A 17069-nucleotide genomic window follows, 5' to 3' on the forward strand; every position below is an offset into this window, starting at 1 on the left:
CACTGGGATGGGCACAGGGTCTGGGATGGGCACTGGGACTGGGATGGGCACATGGGCACTGGGAATGGGCACTGAGATGGGCACAGGGACTGGAATGGGCACTGGGACTGGCATGGGAATGGGCACTGGGATGGGAATGGACACTGGGATGGGCACAGGGACTGGAATGGGCACTGGGACTGGCATGGGAATGGGCACTGGGATGGGCACAGGGGGACTGGGATGGGCACAGGGATTGGGATGGGCACAGGGACTGGGATGGGCACTGGGACTGGGGTGGGCACAGGGATGGGCACAGGGACTGGGATGGGCACAAGGGGACTGGGATGGGCACAGGGACTGGGATGGGAATGGACACTGGGATGGGCACAGGGACTGGGATGGGCACTGGGACTGGGATGGGAATGGACACTGGGATGGGCACAGGGACTGGGATGGGCACTGGGACTGGGATGGACACAGGGACTGGGATGGGCACATGGGCACTGGGCTGGGCACTGGGGCACTGGGACTGGGATGGACACATGGGCACTCAGATGGGCACAGGGACTGGGATGGGCACAGGGACTGGGATGGGCATGGGGAATGAGATGGGCACAGGGACTGGGATGGGCACTGGGACTGGGGTGGGCACAGGGGCACTGGGATGGGCACTGGGATGGGCACAGGGACTGGGATGGGCACTGGGATGGGCACAGGGACTGGGATGGACACATGGGCACTGGGCTGGGAATGGGGATAGGGGCCCAGGGCTGCTGCTGGCCTGGGGCCAGGGGGTGCCCCTGGTGCCCCCAACCTGCTGTGCCCCCCTGTGGCCACAGACGTGGATGAGTGCCAGGAGTACGGTGCCAGCCTCTGCGGTGCCCAGCGCTGCGACAACGTCCCCGGCTCCTACCGCTGCGTCAGCGACTGCCAGCCCGGCTACCGGCCCGGCCACGGCGGCCACTGCGCTGGTCAGCTCCTGGGGGCACTGGCACGGGCATGTGGGCACTGGGAGGGCACTGGGGTGGGCACATGGGCACTGGCATGGGCACTGGAATGTGCACATGGGCACTGGGGTGGGCACATGGGCACTGGGAGGGCATCGAGATGGGCATATAGGCACTGGCATGGGCACTGGGGTGGGCACATGGGCACTGGGATGGGACTGGGATGGGCATATGGGCACTGGGGTGGGCACATGGGCACTGGGGTGGGCACATGGGTACTGAGGTGGGACTGGGATGGGCATATGGGCACTGGAAGGGCATCGAGATGGGCATATAGGCACTGGCATGGGCACTGGGATGGGCACATGGGCACCGAGGTGGGACTGGGATGGGCATATGGGCACTGGAAGGGCACATGGATGGCACTGGGATGGGCACATGGACACCGGGAGGGCATCGAGATGGGCACATGGGCACTGGGATGGGCACATGGGCACTGAGAGGGCATCGAGATGGGCACATGGGCACTGGGATGGGACAGGCACAGGCACATGGGCACTGGGATGGGCACATGGGCACTGGGAGGGCACTGAGATGGGCATATGGGCACTGGCATAGGCACTGGGTTGGGCACATGGGCACTGGGATGGGACAGGCACAGGCACATGGGCACTGGGATGGGCACATAGGTGGAACTGGGATGGGCACATGGGCACTGGGGTGGGCACATGGGCAGGACTGGGATAGGCACATGGGCACTGGGAGGGCATCAAGATAGGCATATGGGCACTGGCATAGGCACTGGGATGGGCACACGGGCACTGGGGTGGGACTGGGATGGGCATATGGGCACTGGAAGGGCACATGGATGGCACTGGGATGGGCACATGGATACTGGGAGGGCATTGAGATGGGCACATGGGCACTGGGGTGGGCACTGGGATGGACACATGGGCACTGGGATGGGCACATGGGCACTGGGATGTGCACTGGGACACATGGGCACTGGGATGGGCACTGAGATGGGCATATAGGCACTGGCATGGGCACTGGGACGGGGCAGACACAGGCACATGGGCACTGGGATGGGACTGGGATCGGCATATGGGCACTGGGATCGACACATGGGCCCTGGGGTGGGCACATGGGCACATGGGCACTGGGAGGGACTGGGATGGGCACATGGGCACTGGGATGGGACAGGCACTGGCATGGGCACTGGGGTGGGCACATGGGCACCGAGGTGGGACTGGGATGGGCATATGGGCACTGGAAGGGCACATGGATGGCACTGGGATGGGCACATGGACACTGGGAGGGCATTGAGATGGGCACATGGGCACTGGCATGGGCACTGGAATGGGCACATGGGCACTGGGGTGGACTGGCACAGGCACATGGGCACTGGGATGGGCACATGGGCACTGGGAGGGCACTGGGATGGGCACATGGGCACTGGGATGGAACAGGCACAGGCACATGGGCACTGGGATGGGCACATGGGCACTGGGAGGGCACTGGGATGGGCACATGGGCACTGGGATGGGACTGGCACAGGCACATGGGCACTGGAGTGGGCACATGGATGGGACTGGGATGGGGGACATCGAGGTCTGTACCAGGGAGCATGAGGAAGGTTGGGGGCCATTGGGCAGGGTTGGGGGGCATTGGGCACAGTTGGTGGGGCACAGGCAGGGCTTGAGGGGCATTGGGCAGGATTGGGGGGCATGGGGAGGGTTGGGGGGCACAGGCAGGGGTTGGAGGGCACAGACAAGGTTGGGGGGCATTGGGCAGGGTTGGGGGGCAGAGGCAGGGCTTGGGGGGCCTTGGGCAGGGTTGGGGGGCACAAGCAGGGCTTGGGGGGCATTGGGCAGGGTTGGGGGCACGGGCAGGTGTTGGGGGGCATTGGGCAGGGTTGGGGGGGCACAGATAGGGCTTGGGGTGCATGGGGAGGGTTGGGGGGCACAGGCAGGGCTTGGGGTGCATTGGGCAGGGCTTGGAGGGCACAGACAAGGTTGGGGGGCATTGGGCAGGTTTGGGGGGGCACAGGCAGGGTTGGGGGGCATTGGGCAGGGTTAGGGGGCACAGGCAGGTGTTGGGGTGCATTGGGCAGGATTGGCGGGCACAGACAGGGCTTGGGGTGCATGGGGAGGGTTGGGGGGCACAAGTAGGGCTTGGGGGGCATTGGGCAGGGTTGGGGGGCATTGGGCACAGTTGGTGGGGCACAGGCAGGGCTTGAGAGTCACAGGCTGGGCTTGGTGGGCATTGGGCAGGGTTGGGGGGCACAGTCAGGTGTTGGGGGGCACAGGCAGAGCTTGGTTGGCATTGGGCAGGGTTGGGGGGCATGGGGAGGGTTGAGGGGCATTGGGCAGGTGTTGGGGGGCACAGGCAGGTGTTGGGGGGCACAGGCAGGCATTGGGCATTGGGCAGGGTAGGGGGGTGCAGATAAAGTTGGGGGGCATTGGGCAGGTTTGGGGGGCATGGGGAGGGTTGGGGGGCACAAGCAGGGCTTGGGGGGCACGGGGAGGGTTGGAGGCACAGGTAGGGCTTGGGGGGCATTGGGCAGGGTTTGGGGGGCACAGACAAGGCTTGGTGGGCCTTGGACGGGGTTGGGGGGCACAGGCAGGTGTTGGGGGGCATGGGGAGGGCTTGGGGGGCATTGGGCAGGGTTGGGGGGCCACAGACAGGGCTTGGGGTGCATGGGGAGGGTTGGGGGGCACAAGTAGGGCTTGGGGGGCATTGGGCAGGGCTTGGAGGGCACAGACAAGGTTGGGGGGCATTGGGCAGGGTTGGGGGGCACAGGTAGGGTTGGGGGGCATGGGGAGGGCTTGGGGGGCATTGGGCAGGGTTGAGGGGCACAGACAGGGCTTGGGGGGCACAAGCAGGGTTGAGGGGCACAGGCAGGGCTTGGGGGGCATTGGGCTGGGTGGGAGGGCACAGGCAGGACTTGGGGTGCATTGGGCAGGGTTGGGGGGCACAGGCAGGGCTTGGGGGGCACAGACAGGGCTTGGGGGGCACAGGCAGGTGTTGGGGGGCATTGGGCAGGGTTGGGGGGCACAGGCATGGCTTGGGGGGCATTGGGCAGGGTTGGGGGGCACAGACAAGGTTGGGGGGCATTGGGCAGGTTTGGGGGGCAGAGGTAGGGTTGGGGAGCATGGGGAGGGCTTGGGGGGCATTGGACAGGGGTGGTGGGCACAGGCAGGTGTTGGGGGGCACAGGCAGGGCTTGAGGGCATTGGGCAGGTTGGGGGGCACTCAGCCCCCCCCCTATGATCACATGTGCCACCCTTTACTGGGACACCCCCCAAATCCCCTCCCCACCCTCTCCTCTGCCCCCCCAGACGTGGATGAATGTGCCAACGGGACCCTGTGCGGTGCCCACGCCTCGTGCCACAACCTGCCGGGATCCTTCCAGTGCGTCTGTGACCCCGGCTACGAGACCACCCCCCACGGGCACCGCTGCGTGGGTACGGCCCCCGGCCTGGGGGGTGCCAGGGCAGTGCCAGGGGGGTGCCAGGGCTGGCTGCTGAGGCGGCACCACACCAAACTGGGAGCACTGGTTGCTTCAGGGGGAGCTGGGCACTGGGGATGGTGGTGAGGGGGAGCGAGGGCAGAGCCCTGCAGCCATGGGCAGCCCCAGGCTGGGGCTGAGCTGCTGGAGAGAAGCTCCAGGAGAGGGACCTGGCACTGCTGGGGGAGCAGAAACTGCCCCTGAGGGGGCAAGAAGGGCAGTGGCAGCCTGGGGGGCATCAGGGTGTGGGCAGCAGGGCCAGGGAGCTTCTGCTCCCCCTCTGCTCTGCTCTGCTGGGGCTTCAGCTGGGCTCCTGGGGCCAGCTCTGGGCTGCCCAGCTCCAGAGGGACAGGGAAGGGCTGGAGAGAGGCCCAAGGTGCTGAGGGCACTGGGACATGTGTGAGCAGAGGGACCTGGGCAGGCTGCAGGGCTGGGCCAAGGGCAGGAGCTTCACCCAGAGCTACATGGGGGGTGTCAGGAGCTTGGGGCAGCACTTGGTTGTCTCCAGGGACAGGACAAGGGCTGATGGGCACAGGCTGGAGCACAAACAGTCCCATTGAAACAGGAGGAGAAGCTCCTTTGGTGCTGAGCTGAGGGAGCCCTGGCCCAGGCTGCCCAGGGAGGGTCTTCAGGAGCTTCCCAACCCCACTTGGGCTCATCCCTGTGCCCCCTGAGCACCAGGAACCTGCTTTAGGGCTGGAGGAGCTCTGGAGCTTCCTTCCCACCCCCATCCCTGTGTGATCCTCTGGTCCCACTGGCACAGGAGGAGAAACTCCTGGCCCAGGCTGCCCAGGGAGGGTTTGGAGGCTCCTCAGGAGCTTCCCAACCCCACTTGGCCTCATCCCTGTGCCCCCTGAGCATGAGGAACCTGCTCTGAGCTCTCTCCAGCAGCTCTGGAGACATCTCAAACCCACCTTGGACACGTTCTTGTGCCCCCTGAGCACCAGGAACCTGCTTGTAGGAGCTGCAGGAGCTCAGCTCTCAACCCTCTCCAACAGCTCCTGCTCTGGAGACATCCCAAACCCACTGGGGCTCATCCCTGTGCCCCCTGAGCATGAGGAACCTGCTTTAGGAGCTCTGGAGCTTCCTTCCCACCCCCATCAGTGTGATTCTCTGGTCCCACTGGCACAGGAGGAGAAACTCCTGGCCCAGGCTGCCCAGGGAGGGCTTGGAGGCTCCTCAGGAGCTTCCCAACCCCACTTGGCCTCATCCCTGTGCCCCCTGAGCCAGGGGAATCTGCTTCTGCAGGAGAGTTGGGCTGGAGGAGCTCTTGGAACTCTTCAAGACCCCCTTGGACATGTTCCTGTGCCCCTGCTCTAGGTGGGAGCTGCTCCTACAGTGAGGGTTGGGCTGGATGAGCTCTAAAGGTCCCTTCCAACCCCAACCATTCCTTGGAGCACCTCAAGACCCCCCTGGACATGTTCCTGTGCCCCCTGAGCATGAGGAACCTGCTTTAGGGCTGGAGGAGCTCTGGAGCTTCCTTCCCACCCCCATCACTGTGTGATCCTCTGGTTCCTCTGGCACAGGAGGAGAAACTCCTTGCCCAGGCTGCCCAGGGAGGGTTTGGAGGCTCCTCAGGAGCTTCCCAACCCCACTTGGGCTCATCCCTGTGCCCCCTGAGCATGAGGAACCTACTTTAGGGCTGGAGGAGCTCTAAAGGTCCTTGGAGCACCTCAAGACTCCCCTGGACACGTTCCTGTGCCCCTGCTCTAGCTGGGAGCTGCTCCTGCAGTGAGGGTTGGGCTGGAAGAGCTCTTGGAGCTCCTCAAGACCCCCCTTGGACTCATCCCTGTGCCCCCTGAGCATGAGGAACCTGCTTTAGGCTTGAAGAGCTCTAAAGGTCCTTGAAGCTCTTCAAGACCCCCCTGGACACGTTCCTGTGCCCCTTGAGCCAGAGGAACCTGCTCCTGCAAGTGAGGTTGGGCTGGAGGAGCTCTTGGAGCTCTTTAAGACCCTCTTGGACTCATCCCTGAGCCCCCTGAGCATGAGGAACCTGCTTTAGGGCTGGAGGAGCTCCAGAGCTTCCTTCCCACCCCCATCACTGTGTGATCCTCTGGTTCCACTGGCACAGGAGGAGAAACTCCTGGCCCAGGCTGCCCAGGGAGGCTTTGGAGGCTCCTCAGGAGCTTCCCAACCCCACTTGGCCTCATCCCTGTGCCCCCTGAGCCAGGGGAAACTGCTTCTGCAGGAGAGTTGGGCTGGAGGAGCTCTTGGAGCTCTTGAAGACCCCCTTGGACATGTTCCTGTGCCCCTGCTCTAGGTGGGAGCTGCTCCTGCAGTGAGGGTTGGGCTGGATGAGCTCTAAAGGTCCCTTCCAACCCCAACCATTCCTTGGAGCACCTCAAGACCCCCCTGGACATGTTCCTGTGCCCCCTGAGCATGAGGAACCTGCTTTAGGGCTGGAGGAGCTCCAGAGCTTCCTTCCCACCCCCATCACTGTGTGATCCTCTGGTTCCTCTGGCACAGGAGGAGAAACTCCTTGCCCAGGCTGCCCAGGGAGGGTTTGGAGGCTCCTCAGGAGCTTCCCAACCCCACTTGGGCTCATCCCTGTGCCCCCTGAGCATGAGGAACCTACTTTAGGGCTGGAGGAGCTCTAAAGGTCCTTGGAGCACCTCAAGACTCCCCTGGACACGTTCCTGTGCCCCTGCTCTAGCTGGGAGCTGCTCCTGCAGTGAGGGTTGGGCTGGAAGAGCTCTTGGAGCTCCTCAAGACCCCCCTTGGACTCATCCCTGTGCCCCCTGAGCATGAGGAACCTGCTTTAGGCTTGAAGAGCTCTAAAGGTCCTTGAAGCTCTTCAAGACCCCCCTGGACACGTTCCTGTGCCCCTTGAGCCAGAGGAACCTGCTCCTGCAAGTGAGGTTGGGCTGGAGGAGCTCTTGGAGCTCTTTAAGACCCTCTTGGACTCATCCCTGAGCCCCCTGAGCATGAGGAACCTGCTTTAGGGCTGGAGGAGCTCCAGAGCTTCCTTCCCACCCCCATCACTGTGTGATCCTCTGGTTCCACTGGCACAGGAGGAGAAACTCCTGGCCCAGGCTGCCCAGGGAGGCTTTGGAGGCTCCTCAGGAGCTTCCCAACCCCACTTGGCCTCATCCCTGTGCCCCCTGAGCCAGGGGAAACTGCTTCTGCAGGAGAGTTGGGCTGGAGGAGCTCTTGGAGCTCTTGAAGACCCCCTTGGACATGTTCCTGTGCCCCTGCTCTAGGTGGGAGCTGCTCCTGCAGTGAGGGTTGGGCTGGATGAGCTCTAAAGGTCCCTTCCAACCCCAACCATTCCTTGGAGCACCTCAAGACCCCCCTGGACATGTTCCTGTGCCCCCTGAGCATGAGGAACCTGCTTTAGGGCTGGAGGAGCTCTGGAGCTTCCTTCCCACCCCCATCACTGTGTGATCCTCTGGTTCCTCTGGCACAGGAGGAGAAACTCCTTGCCCAGGCTGCCCAGGGAGGGTTTGGAGGCTCCTCAGGAGCTTCCCAACCCCACTTGGGCTCATCCCTGTGCCCCCTGAGCATGAGGAACCTACTTTAGGGCTGGAGGAGCTCTAAAGGTCCTTGGAGCACCTCAAGACTCCCCTGGACACGTTCCTGTGCCCCTGCTCTAGCTGGGAGCTGCTCCTGCAGTGAGGGTTGGGCTGGAAGAGCTCTTGGAGCTCCTCAAGACCCCCCTTGGACTCATCCCTGTGCCCCCTGAGCATGAGGAACCTGCTTTAGGCTTGAAGAGCTCTAAAGGTCCTTGAAGCTCTTCAAGACCCCCCTGGACACGTTCCTGTGCCCCTTGAGCCAGAGGAACCTGCTCCTGCAAGTGAGGTTGGGCTGGAGGAGCTCTTGGAGCTCTTTAAGACCCTCTTGGACTCATCCCTGAGCCCCCTGAGCATGAGGAACCTGCTTTAGGGCTGGAGGAGCTCCAGAGCTTCCTTCCCACCCCCATCACTGTGTGATCCTCTGGTTCCACTGGCACAGGAGGAGAAACTCCTGGCCCAGGCTGCCCAGGGAGGCTTTGGAGGCTCCTCAGGAGCTTCCCAACCCCACTTGGCCTCATCCCTGTGCCCCCTGAGCCAGGGGAAACTGCTTCTGCAGGAGAGTTGGGCTGGAGGAGCTCTTGGAGCTCTTGAAGACCCCCTTGGACATGTTCCTGTGCCCCTGCTCTAGGTGGGAGCTGCTCCTGCAGTGAGGGTTGGGCTGGATGAGCTCTAAAGGTCCCTTCCAACCCCAACCATTCCTTGGAGCACCTCAAGACCCCCCTGGACATGTTCCTGTGCCCCCTGAGCATGAGGAACCTGCTTTAGGGCTGGAGGAGCTCCAGAGCTTCCTTCCCACCCCCATCACTGTGTGATCCTCTGGTTCCTCTGGCACAGGAGGAGAAACTCCTTGCCCAGGCTGCCCAGGGAGGATTTGGAGGCTCCTCAGGAGCTTCCCAACCCCACTTGGGCTCATCCCTGTGCCCCCTGAGCATGAGGAACCTACTTTAGGGCTGGAGGAGCTCTAAAGGTCCTTGGAGCACCTCAAGACTCCCCTGGACACGTTCCTGTGCCCCTGCTCTAGCTGGGAGCTGCTCCTGCAGTGAGGGTTGGGCTGGAAGAGCTCTTGGAGCTCCTCAAGACCCCCCTTGGACTCATCCCTGTGCCCCCTGAGCATGAGGAACCTGCTTTAGGCTTGAAGAGCTCTAAAGGTCCTTGAAGCTCTTCAAGACCCCCCTGGACACGTTCCTGTGCCCCTTGAGCCAGAGGAACCTGCTCCTGCAAGTGAGGTTGGGCTGGAGGAGCTCTTGGAGCTCTTTAAGACCCTCTTGGACTCATCCCTGAGCCCCCTGAGCATGAGGAACCTGCTTTAGGGCTGGAGGAGCTCCAGAGCTTCCTTCCCACCCCCATCACTGTGTGATCCTCTGGTCCCACTGGCACAGGAGGAGAAACTCCTGGCCCAGGCTGCCCAGGGAGGGCTTGGAGGCTCCTCAGGAGCTTCCCAACCCCACTTGGCCTCATCCCTGTGCCCCCTGAGCCAGGGGAATCTGCTTCTGCAGGAGAGTTGGGCTGGAGGAGCTCTTGGAACTCTTCAAGACCCCCTTGGACATGTTCCTGTGCCCCTGCTCTAGGTGGGAGCTGCTCCTACAGTGAGGGTTGGGCTGGATGAGCTCTAAAGGTCCCTTCCAACCCCAACCATTCCTTGGAGCACCTCAAGACCCCCCTGGACATGTTCCTGTGCCCCCTGAGCATGAGGAACCTGCTTTAGGGCTGGAGGAGCTCTGGAGCTTCCTTCCCACCCCCCATCACTGTGTGATCCTCTGGTTCCTCTGGCACAGGAGGAGAAACTCCTTGCCCAGGCTGCCCAGGGAGGGTTTGGAGGCTCCTCAGGAGCTTCCCAACCCCACTTGGGCTCATCCCTGTGCCCCCTGAGCATGAGGAACCTACTTTAGGGCTGGAGGAGCTCTAAAGGTCCTTGGAGCACCTCAAGACTCCCCTGGACACGTTCCTGTGCCCCTGCTCTAGCTGGGAGCTGCTCCTGCAGTGAGGGTTGGGCTGAAGGAGCTCTTGGAGCTCCTCAAGACCCCCCTTGGACTCATCCCTGTGCCCCCTGAGCATGAGGAACCTGCTTTAGGGTGGAGGAGCTCTAAAGGTCCTTGAAGCTCTTCAAGACCCCCCTGGACACGTTCCTGTGCCCCTGCTCTAGCTGGGAGCTGCTCCTGCAGTGGGACTTGGGCTGGGTGAGCTCTACAGCTCCCTCCAGCCCCCCCTGTGACCCCTTTCTCTGCCCCCTCTCCCCAGATGTGGACGAGTGCCAGAGCCTGCAGGGGGTTTGTGGGGCTGAGCGCTGTGAGAACGTCGAAGGCTCCTTCCTGTGCCTGTGCCCAGACCCCAGCCACGAGTTCGACCCTGTCAGTGGGCGCTGCCTGGCACCCCCTGCCCCCACCCCACCCCCTCCCCTCCCCAACCCCCCCCTGCCCCCCTCCAGCTGCTTCAGCAAAGCCTGTGGGGTGCTGGCACCCAACGTCACCCACCAGCAGTGCTGCTGCAGCCTGGGCTGGGCTTGGGGCACCCACTGCTCTGACCAGCTCTGCCCAGCCCCTGGCACCGGTAGGTGACCCCCAAAAGACCCCCAAACCCCCCCCCTTTCACAGCCTGGGGGTGGGGGTGGGGGTTAGGACCCCCTCTTTGGTTTGGGGGAGGGGGCATGGGGAGAGGAAAGGGGGAACAGGTTGGGGGGCACAGCCAGGGATTGGGGGCATGGGGAGGGGTTGGGGGTCACACACAGGGCTGGGGGGCATGGGGAGGGTTGGGGGGCATGGGGAAGTTTGGGGGGGACATGGGGAGGGTTGGGGGGCATGGGGAAGTTTGGGGGGGCATGGGGAGGGTTGGGGGGCACAGCCAGGGGTTGGGGGGTGTGGGGAGGGTTGGGGGGCATGGGGAAGCTTGGGGGGGCATGGGGAGGGTTGGGGGGCATGGGGAAGCTTGGGGGGGGCATGGGGAGGGTTGGGGGGCATGGGGAAGTTTGGGGGGGGCATGGGGAGGGTTGGGGGGCATGGGGAAGTTGGGGGGGGCATGGGGAAGTTGGGGGGGGGCATGGGGAGGGTTGGGGGGCACAGCCAGGGGTTGGGGGCATGGGGAGGGTTGTGGGGGGCATGGGGAAGTTGTGGGGGGCATGGGGAGGGTTGGGGGGCACAGGGAAGTTGGGGGGGTATGGGGAGGGTTGGGGGGCATGGGGATTTGAGGGGGGCATGGGGAAGTTGGGGGGGGGCATGGGGAGGGTTGGGGGGCACAGTCAGGGGTTGGGGGCATGGGGAGGGTTGGGGGGCACAGGGAAGTTGGGGGGGGCATGGGGAGGGTTGGGGGGGGGCATGGGCAGAGGTTGAGGGGCATGGGGAGTGTTGAGGGGGCATGGGGAAGTTGGGGGGGGCATGGGGAGGGTTGGGGGGCACAGGCAGGTGTTGGGGGGTATGGGGAGGGTTGGGGGGCACAGGGAAGTTGGGGGGGCATGGGGAGGATTGGGGGGCACAGGCAGGTGTTGGGGGGCATGGGGAGGGTTGGGGGGCACAGCCAGGGGTTAGGGGCATGGAGAGAGTTGGGGGGCAGAGCCAGGGGTTGGGGGCAGGGGGAGGGGGGGCACACACAGGACTGGGGGGCATGGGGAGGGTTGGGGGGGGCATGGGCAGGGGTTTGGGGGGCCATGGGTAGGGTTGGGGATCATGCACAGGACTGGGGGGGCAAGGACAGAGGTTGGGGGGCACAGACAGGACTGGGGGGGCAAGGCCAGGGGTTGGGGGGCAAGGCCAGGACTGGGGGGGGGCAAGGCCAGGGGTTGGGGGGCACCAGCAGCCCCCCGTTTTGATCCCTCCCCCTCTGCCCCAGCTGCCCACGCGTCCCTTTGCCCCCACGGGCACGGCCAAGCTGCCGCCGGCCCCCAGGAGCTGCCCTCAGGTGTGTGCTGCACCCCCTGTCCCCCCCCATATCCCCCTCCCCGTGCCCCCCTGTGCCCCCCCCCGTGCCCCCCTGACCCGGCTGCCCCCCAGATGTGGACGAGTGCCGGCTGTTCGCGCCGGGGCTGTGCCAGGGGGGGCTGTGTCTCAACGCGGCGCCCGGCTTCAGCTGCTACTGCCCCAGCGGGTACTACTATGAGCCCCAGGAGCTGCGGTGTGTGGGTGAGCCCCAGCCCTGCCCAGGGCACCCCAATACTCACCAGGGCACCCCAACACTGACCTGTGCACCCCGACACTGACCAGGGCATCCCAATACTCACCAGGGCACCCCAACACTGACCTGTGCACCCCAACACTGCCCAGGGCACCCCAATACTCACCAGGGCACGCCAACACTGACCTGTGCACCCCAGCCCTGCCCAGGGCACCCCAATACTCACCAGGGCACCCCAACACTGACCTGTGCACCCCAACACTGCCCAGGGCCCCCCAGCCCCTATCGGCACCCCAACACTGACCAGGGCACCCCAGCCCCGAACGGCCCCCCAACACTGATCAGTGCACCCCAATACTGCCTAGGGCACCCCAACACTGCCCAGTGCACCCCAACACTGCTCAGTGCACCCCAGCCCCGAACGGCCCCCCAACACTGCCCAGTGCATCCCAACACTGACCAGTGCACCCCAACACTGACCTGTGCACCCCAACACTGCTCAGTGCACCCCAACACTGCCCAGGGCACCCCAACACTGACCTGTGCACCCCAACACTGCCCAGTGCACCCCAACCCTAACAGCCCCCAAACACTGACCTGTGCACCCCAACACTGACCTGTGCACCCCAACACTGCCCAGTGCACCCCAACATTGACCAGGGCACCCCAACCCCTGCCCAGTGCACCCCAGCCCCGAACGGCCCCCCAACACTGACCTGTGCACCCCAATACTGCCCAGGGCACCCCAACACTGCCCAGGGCCCCCCAACACTGACCAGTGCACCCAAACACTGCCCAGGGCCCCCCAACACTAACCTGTGCACCCCAACACTGACCAGGGCACCCCAACACTAACCTGTGCACCCCAACTCTGCCCAGTGCACCCCAGCCCCTATCGGCACCCCAATACTGCCCAGGGCACCCCAACCCTGCCCAGTGCACCCCAACACTGACCTGTGCACCCCAACACTGACCAGGGCACCCCAACCCTGCCCAGTGCACCCCAACCCTAACAGCCCCAAACACTGACCTGTGCACCCCAACACTGCCCAGTGCACCCCAACACTGACCTGTGCACCCCAACACTGACCAGGGCACCCCAACACTGACCAGGGCACCCCAACCCTGCCCAGTGCACCCCAACACTGACCTGTGCACCCCAATACTGACCTGTGCACCCCAACACTGCCCAGTGCACCCCAACACTGACCTGTGCACCCCAACACTGACCAGGGCACCCCAACCCTGCCCAGTGCACCCCAATACTGACCTGTGCACCCCAACACTGCTCAGTGCACCCCAACACTGACCAGTGCACCCCAACCCTGCCCAGTGCACCCCAACACTGCCCAGTGCACCCCAATACTGACCTGTGCACCCCAACACTGCTCAGTGCACCCCAGCCCCGAACAGCCCCCCAACCCTGCCCAGTGCACCCCAGCCCCTAACGGCCCCCCAACATTAACCTGTGCACCCCAATACTGCCCAGTGCACCCCAATACTGACCAGTGCACCCCAATACTGCCCAGTGCACCCCAATACTGACCAGTGCACCCCAACACTGACCAGGGCACCCCAACACTGCTCAGTGCACCCCAGCCCCGAACGGCCCCCCAACACTGACCTGTGCACCCCAGCCCCTAACGGCCCCCCAACACTGACCTGTGCACCCCAACACTGACCTGTGCACCCCAATACTGCCCAGTGCACCCCAACACTGACCAGGGCACCCCAACACTGCCCAGTGCACCCCAGCCCCGAACGGCCTGCCAACACTGATCAGTGCATCCCAACACTGCCCAGTGCATCCCAACCCTGACCAGGGCACCCCAATACTGCCCAGTGCACCCCAACACTGACCAGGGCACCCCAATACTGCCCAGTGCACCCCAACATTGACCAGGGCACCCCAATACTGCCCAGTGCATCCCAACACTGACCTGTGCACCCCAATACTGACCAGTGCACCCCAACACTGCTCAGTGCACCCCAATACTGACCTGTGCACCCCAACACTGCTCAGTGCACCCCAGCCCCGAACGGCCCCCCAACACTAACCTGTGCACCCCAATACTGCCCAGTGCACCCCAACACTGCCCAGGGCACCCCAACACTGACCTGTGCACCCCAGCCCCGAACGGCCTCCCAACCCTGCCCAGTGCACCCCAACCCTGCCCAGTGCACCCCAACACTGACCTGTGCACCCCAATACTGACCAGGGCATCCCAACACTGACCTGTGCACCCCAACACTGCCCAGTGCATCCCAACACTGACCAGTGCACCCCAACACTGACCAGTGCACCCCAACACTGCTCAGTGCACCCCAACACTGACCTGTGCATCCCAACACTGACCAGTGCATCCCAGCCCCGAACGGCCCCCCAACACTGCTCAATGCACCCCAACACTGCCCAGGGCACCCCAGCCCATAATAGCCCCCCAACACTGACCTGTGCACCCCAACACTGCCCAGGGCCTCCCAACACTGACCAGTGCACCCCAACACTGACCAGGGCACCCCAACATTGACCAGGGCACCCCAACCCCTGCCCAGTGCACCCTAACACTGACCAGGGCACCCCAACACTGCTCAGTGCACCCCAACACTGCCCAGTGTATCCCAGCCCCGAACGGCCCCCCAACACTGCTCAATGCACCCCAATACTGCCCAGTGCACCCCAACACTGACCAGGGCACCCCAATACTGCCTAGGGCACCCCAACACTGCCCAGGGCACCCCAGCCCCGAACGGCCACCCAACACTGACCAGGGCACCCCATCACTGACCTGTGCACCCCAACCCTGCCCAGTGCCCCCCAACACTGACCTGTGCACCCCAACACTGCTCAGTGCACCCCAACACTGACCAGGGCAGCCCAACCCTGCCCAGTGCACCCCAACACTGCCCAGTGCACCCCAACACTGACCAGTGCACCCCAACACTGCCCAGTGTATCCCAGCCCCGAACGGCCCCCCAACACTGCTCAATGCACCCCAATACTGCCCAGTGCACCCCAACACTGACCAGGGCACCCCAATACTGCCTAGGGCACCCCAACACTGACCTGTGCACCCCAACATTGACCTGTGCACCCCAACACTGACCAGGGCACCCAAACACTGCCCAGGGCCCCCCAACACTGACCTGTGCACCCCAACACTGACCAGGGCACCCCAACACTGACCTGTGCACCCCAACATTGCCCAGTGCACCCCAACACTGACCAGGGCACCCAAACACTGTCCAGGGCCCCCCAACACTGACCTGTGCACCCCAAAACTGACCAGTGCACCCCAACCCTGCCCAGTGCACCCCAACACTGACCTGTGCACCCCAACATTGCCCAGTGCACCCCAATACTGACCTGTGCACCCCAACACTGCTCAGTGCACCCCAGCCCCGAACAGCCCCCCAACACTGCTCAGTGCACCCCAACACTGACCAGTGCACCCCAACACTGACCTGTGCACCCCAACACTGCTCAGTGCACCCAAATACTGCCCAGGGCCCCCCAACACTGACCAGGGCACCCCAGCCCCGAACAGCCCCCCAACACTGCCCAGGGCCCCCCAACACTGACCAGGGCACCCCAACACTGCTCAGTGCACCCCAGCCCTGCACCCCAATCCCCACCCGGCCCCGAATCCCTGCACCCCAATCCCCGCCCTACCCCCCAATCCCTGAGCCCCCCCTGCACCCCAATCCCCACCTGACCCCTCAATCCCTGCCCTCCCTACCCATGTCCAACCACCCTGCACCCCAATCCCCACCTGACCCCCCAATCCCTGCCCTCCCTACCCATGTCCAACCACCCTGCACCCCAATCCCTGCCCGACCCCCCCTGCACCCCAATCCCCACCTGACCCCTCAATCCCTGCACCCCCTATCCCTGTCCAACCCCCCTGCACCCCAATCTCTGCCTGACCCCCCAATCCCTGAGCTCCCCCTGCACCCCAATCCCCACCTGACCCCCCAATCCCTGCACCCCGTACCCATGCCCAACCCCCCTGCACCCCAATCTCTGCCTGATGCCCCAATCCTTGTCTGATGCCCCCTGCACCCCCTATCCCTGCCCAACCCCCCTGGCACCCCAATCTGCCTGACCCCCCAATCCCTGAGCTCCCCCTGCACCCCAATCCCCACCTGACACCCCAATCCCCGCACCCCCTACCCCTGCCCAACCCCCCTGCACCCCAATCTCTGCCTGACTCCCCAATCCCTGCCTGAGCTCCCCCTGCACCCCAATCCCCACCTGACCCCCCAATCCCTGCACCCCCTATTCCTGGCCAACCCCCCTGCACCCCAATCTCTGCCTGACTCCCCAATCCCTGCCTGAGCTCCCCCTGCACCCCAATCCCCACCTGACCCCCCAATCCCTGCACCCCCTATTCCTGGCCAACCCCCCTGCACCCCAATCCCTGCCTGAGCTCCCCCTGCACCCCAATCCCCACCTGACCCCCCAATCCCCGCACCCCTACCCCTACCCAACCCCCCCGCACCCCCTCCCCGCCTGACGCCCCCTCCCTCGGTCCCGCCCCCGCAGACAACGACGAGTGCGCGGCGGAGGAGGCGCCGTGCGAGGGGGGTCGCTGCGTGAACACGGTGGGCTCGTACCGCTGCTCCTGCCCCGCGCCGCTGGTCCTGGACGGCGCCCAGCGCCGCTGCGTCGCCAACGACTCGCAGCCGGGTGAGGCCGGGCCGGGGGTCCCGGAGCCCCCTCCCCACGGGGAGCTGAGACGGATGATGGGGGGAGGGGAAAGGGGGGTTTGGGGGGGAAAAAGGGGGGTTTTGAGGGGAAAAAGGGGGGTTTTGGTGGAGTTTTGAGCCAAAAAGTGAGGGTTGGGGGAGTTTTGAGGGGATAAATGGGGAGTTTGGGGGTCTTGAGGGGGAAAAGGGGGGTTTTGAGGAGAAAAAGGGGGGTTTGGGGGGGTTTTGTGTAAAAAAGTGAGGTTTGGTGAAGCTTTGAGGAAAAAGTGGGAGTTTAGAGGAGATTTGAGGGAAAAGGGGAGTTTTG

At 64.3% G+C, this 17069-nt stretch overlaps 1 protein-coding gene across 1 annotated transcript in view; it reads left to right on the forward strand.

The window, feature by feature from the left end:
• The window catches only part of LOC133629487 (latent-transforming growth factor beta-binding protein 4-like), a gene marked incomplete at its 5' end in the record, with an annotated part of 33940 nt that overhangs the window by 12795 nt on the left and 4076 nt on the right, over positions 1-17069 (forward strand). The window contains 6 exon segments of the mRNA XM_062020151.1: positions 822-953; positions 4270-4395; positions 10190-10498; positions 11771-11839; positions 11932-12060; positions 16599-16742. Of these exon segments, the coding sequence (XP_061876135.1) occupies positions 822-953; positions 4270-4395; positions 10190-10498; positions 11771-11839; positions 11932-12060; positions 16599-16742 (909 nt within the window).

Source organism: Colius striatus, unplaced genomic scaffold, assembly GCF_028858725.1.
Source record: "Colius striatus isolate bColStr4 unplaced genomic scaffold, bColStr4.1.hap1 scaffold_46, whole genome shotgun sequence".
Lineage (NCBI taxonomy): Eukaryota > Metazoa > Chordata > Aves > Coliiformes > Coliidae > Colius > Colius striatus.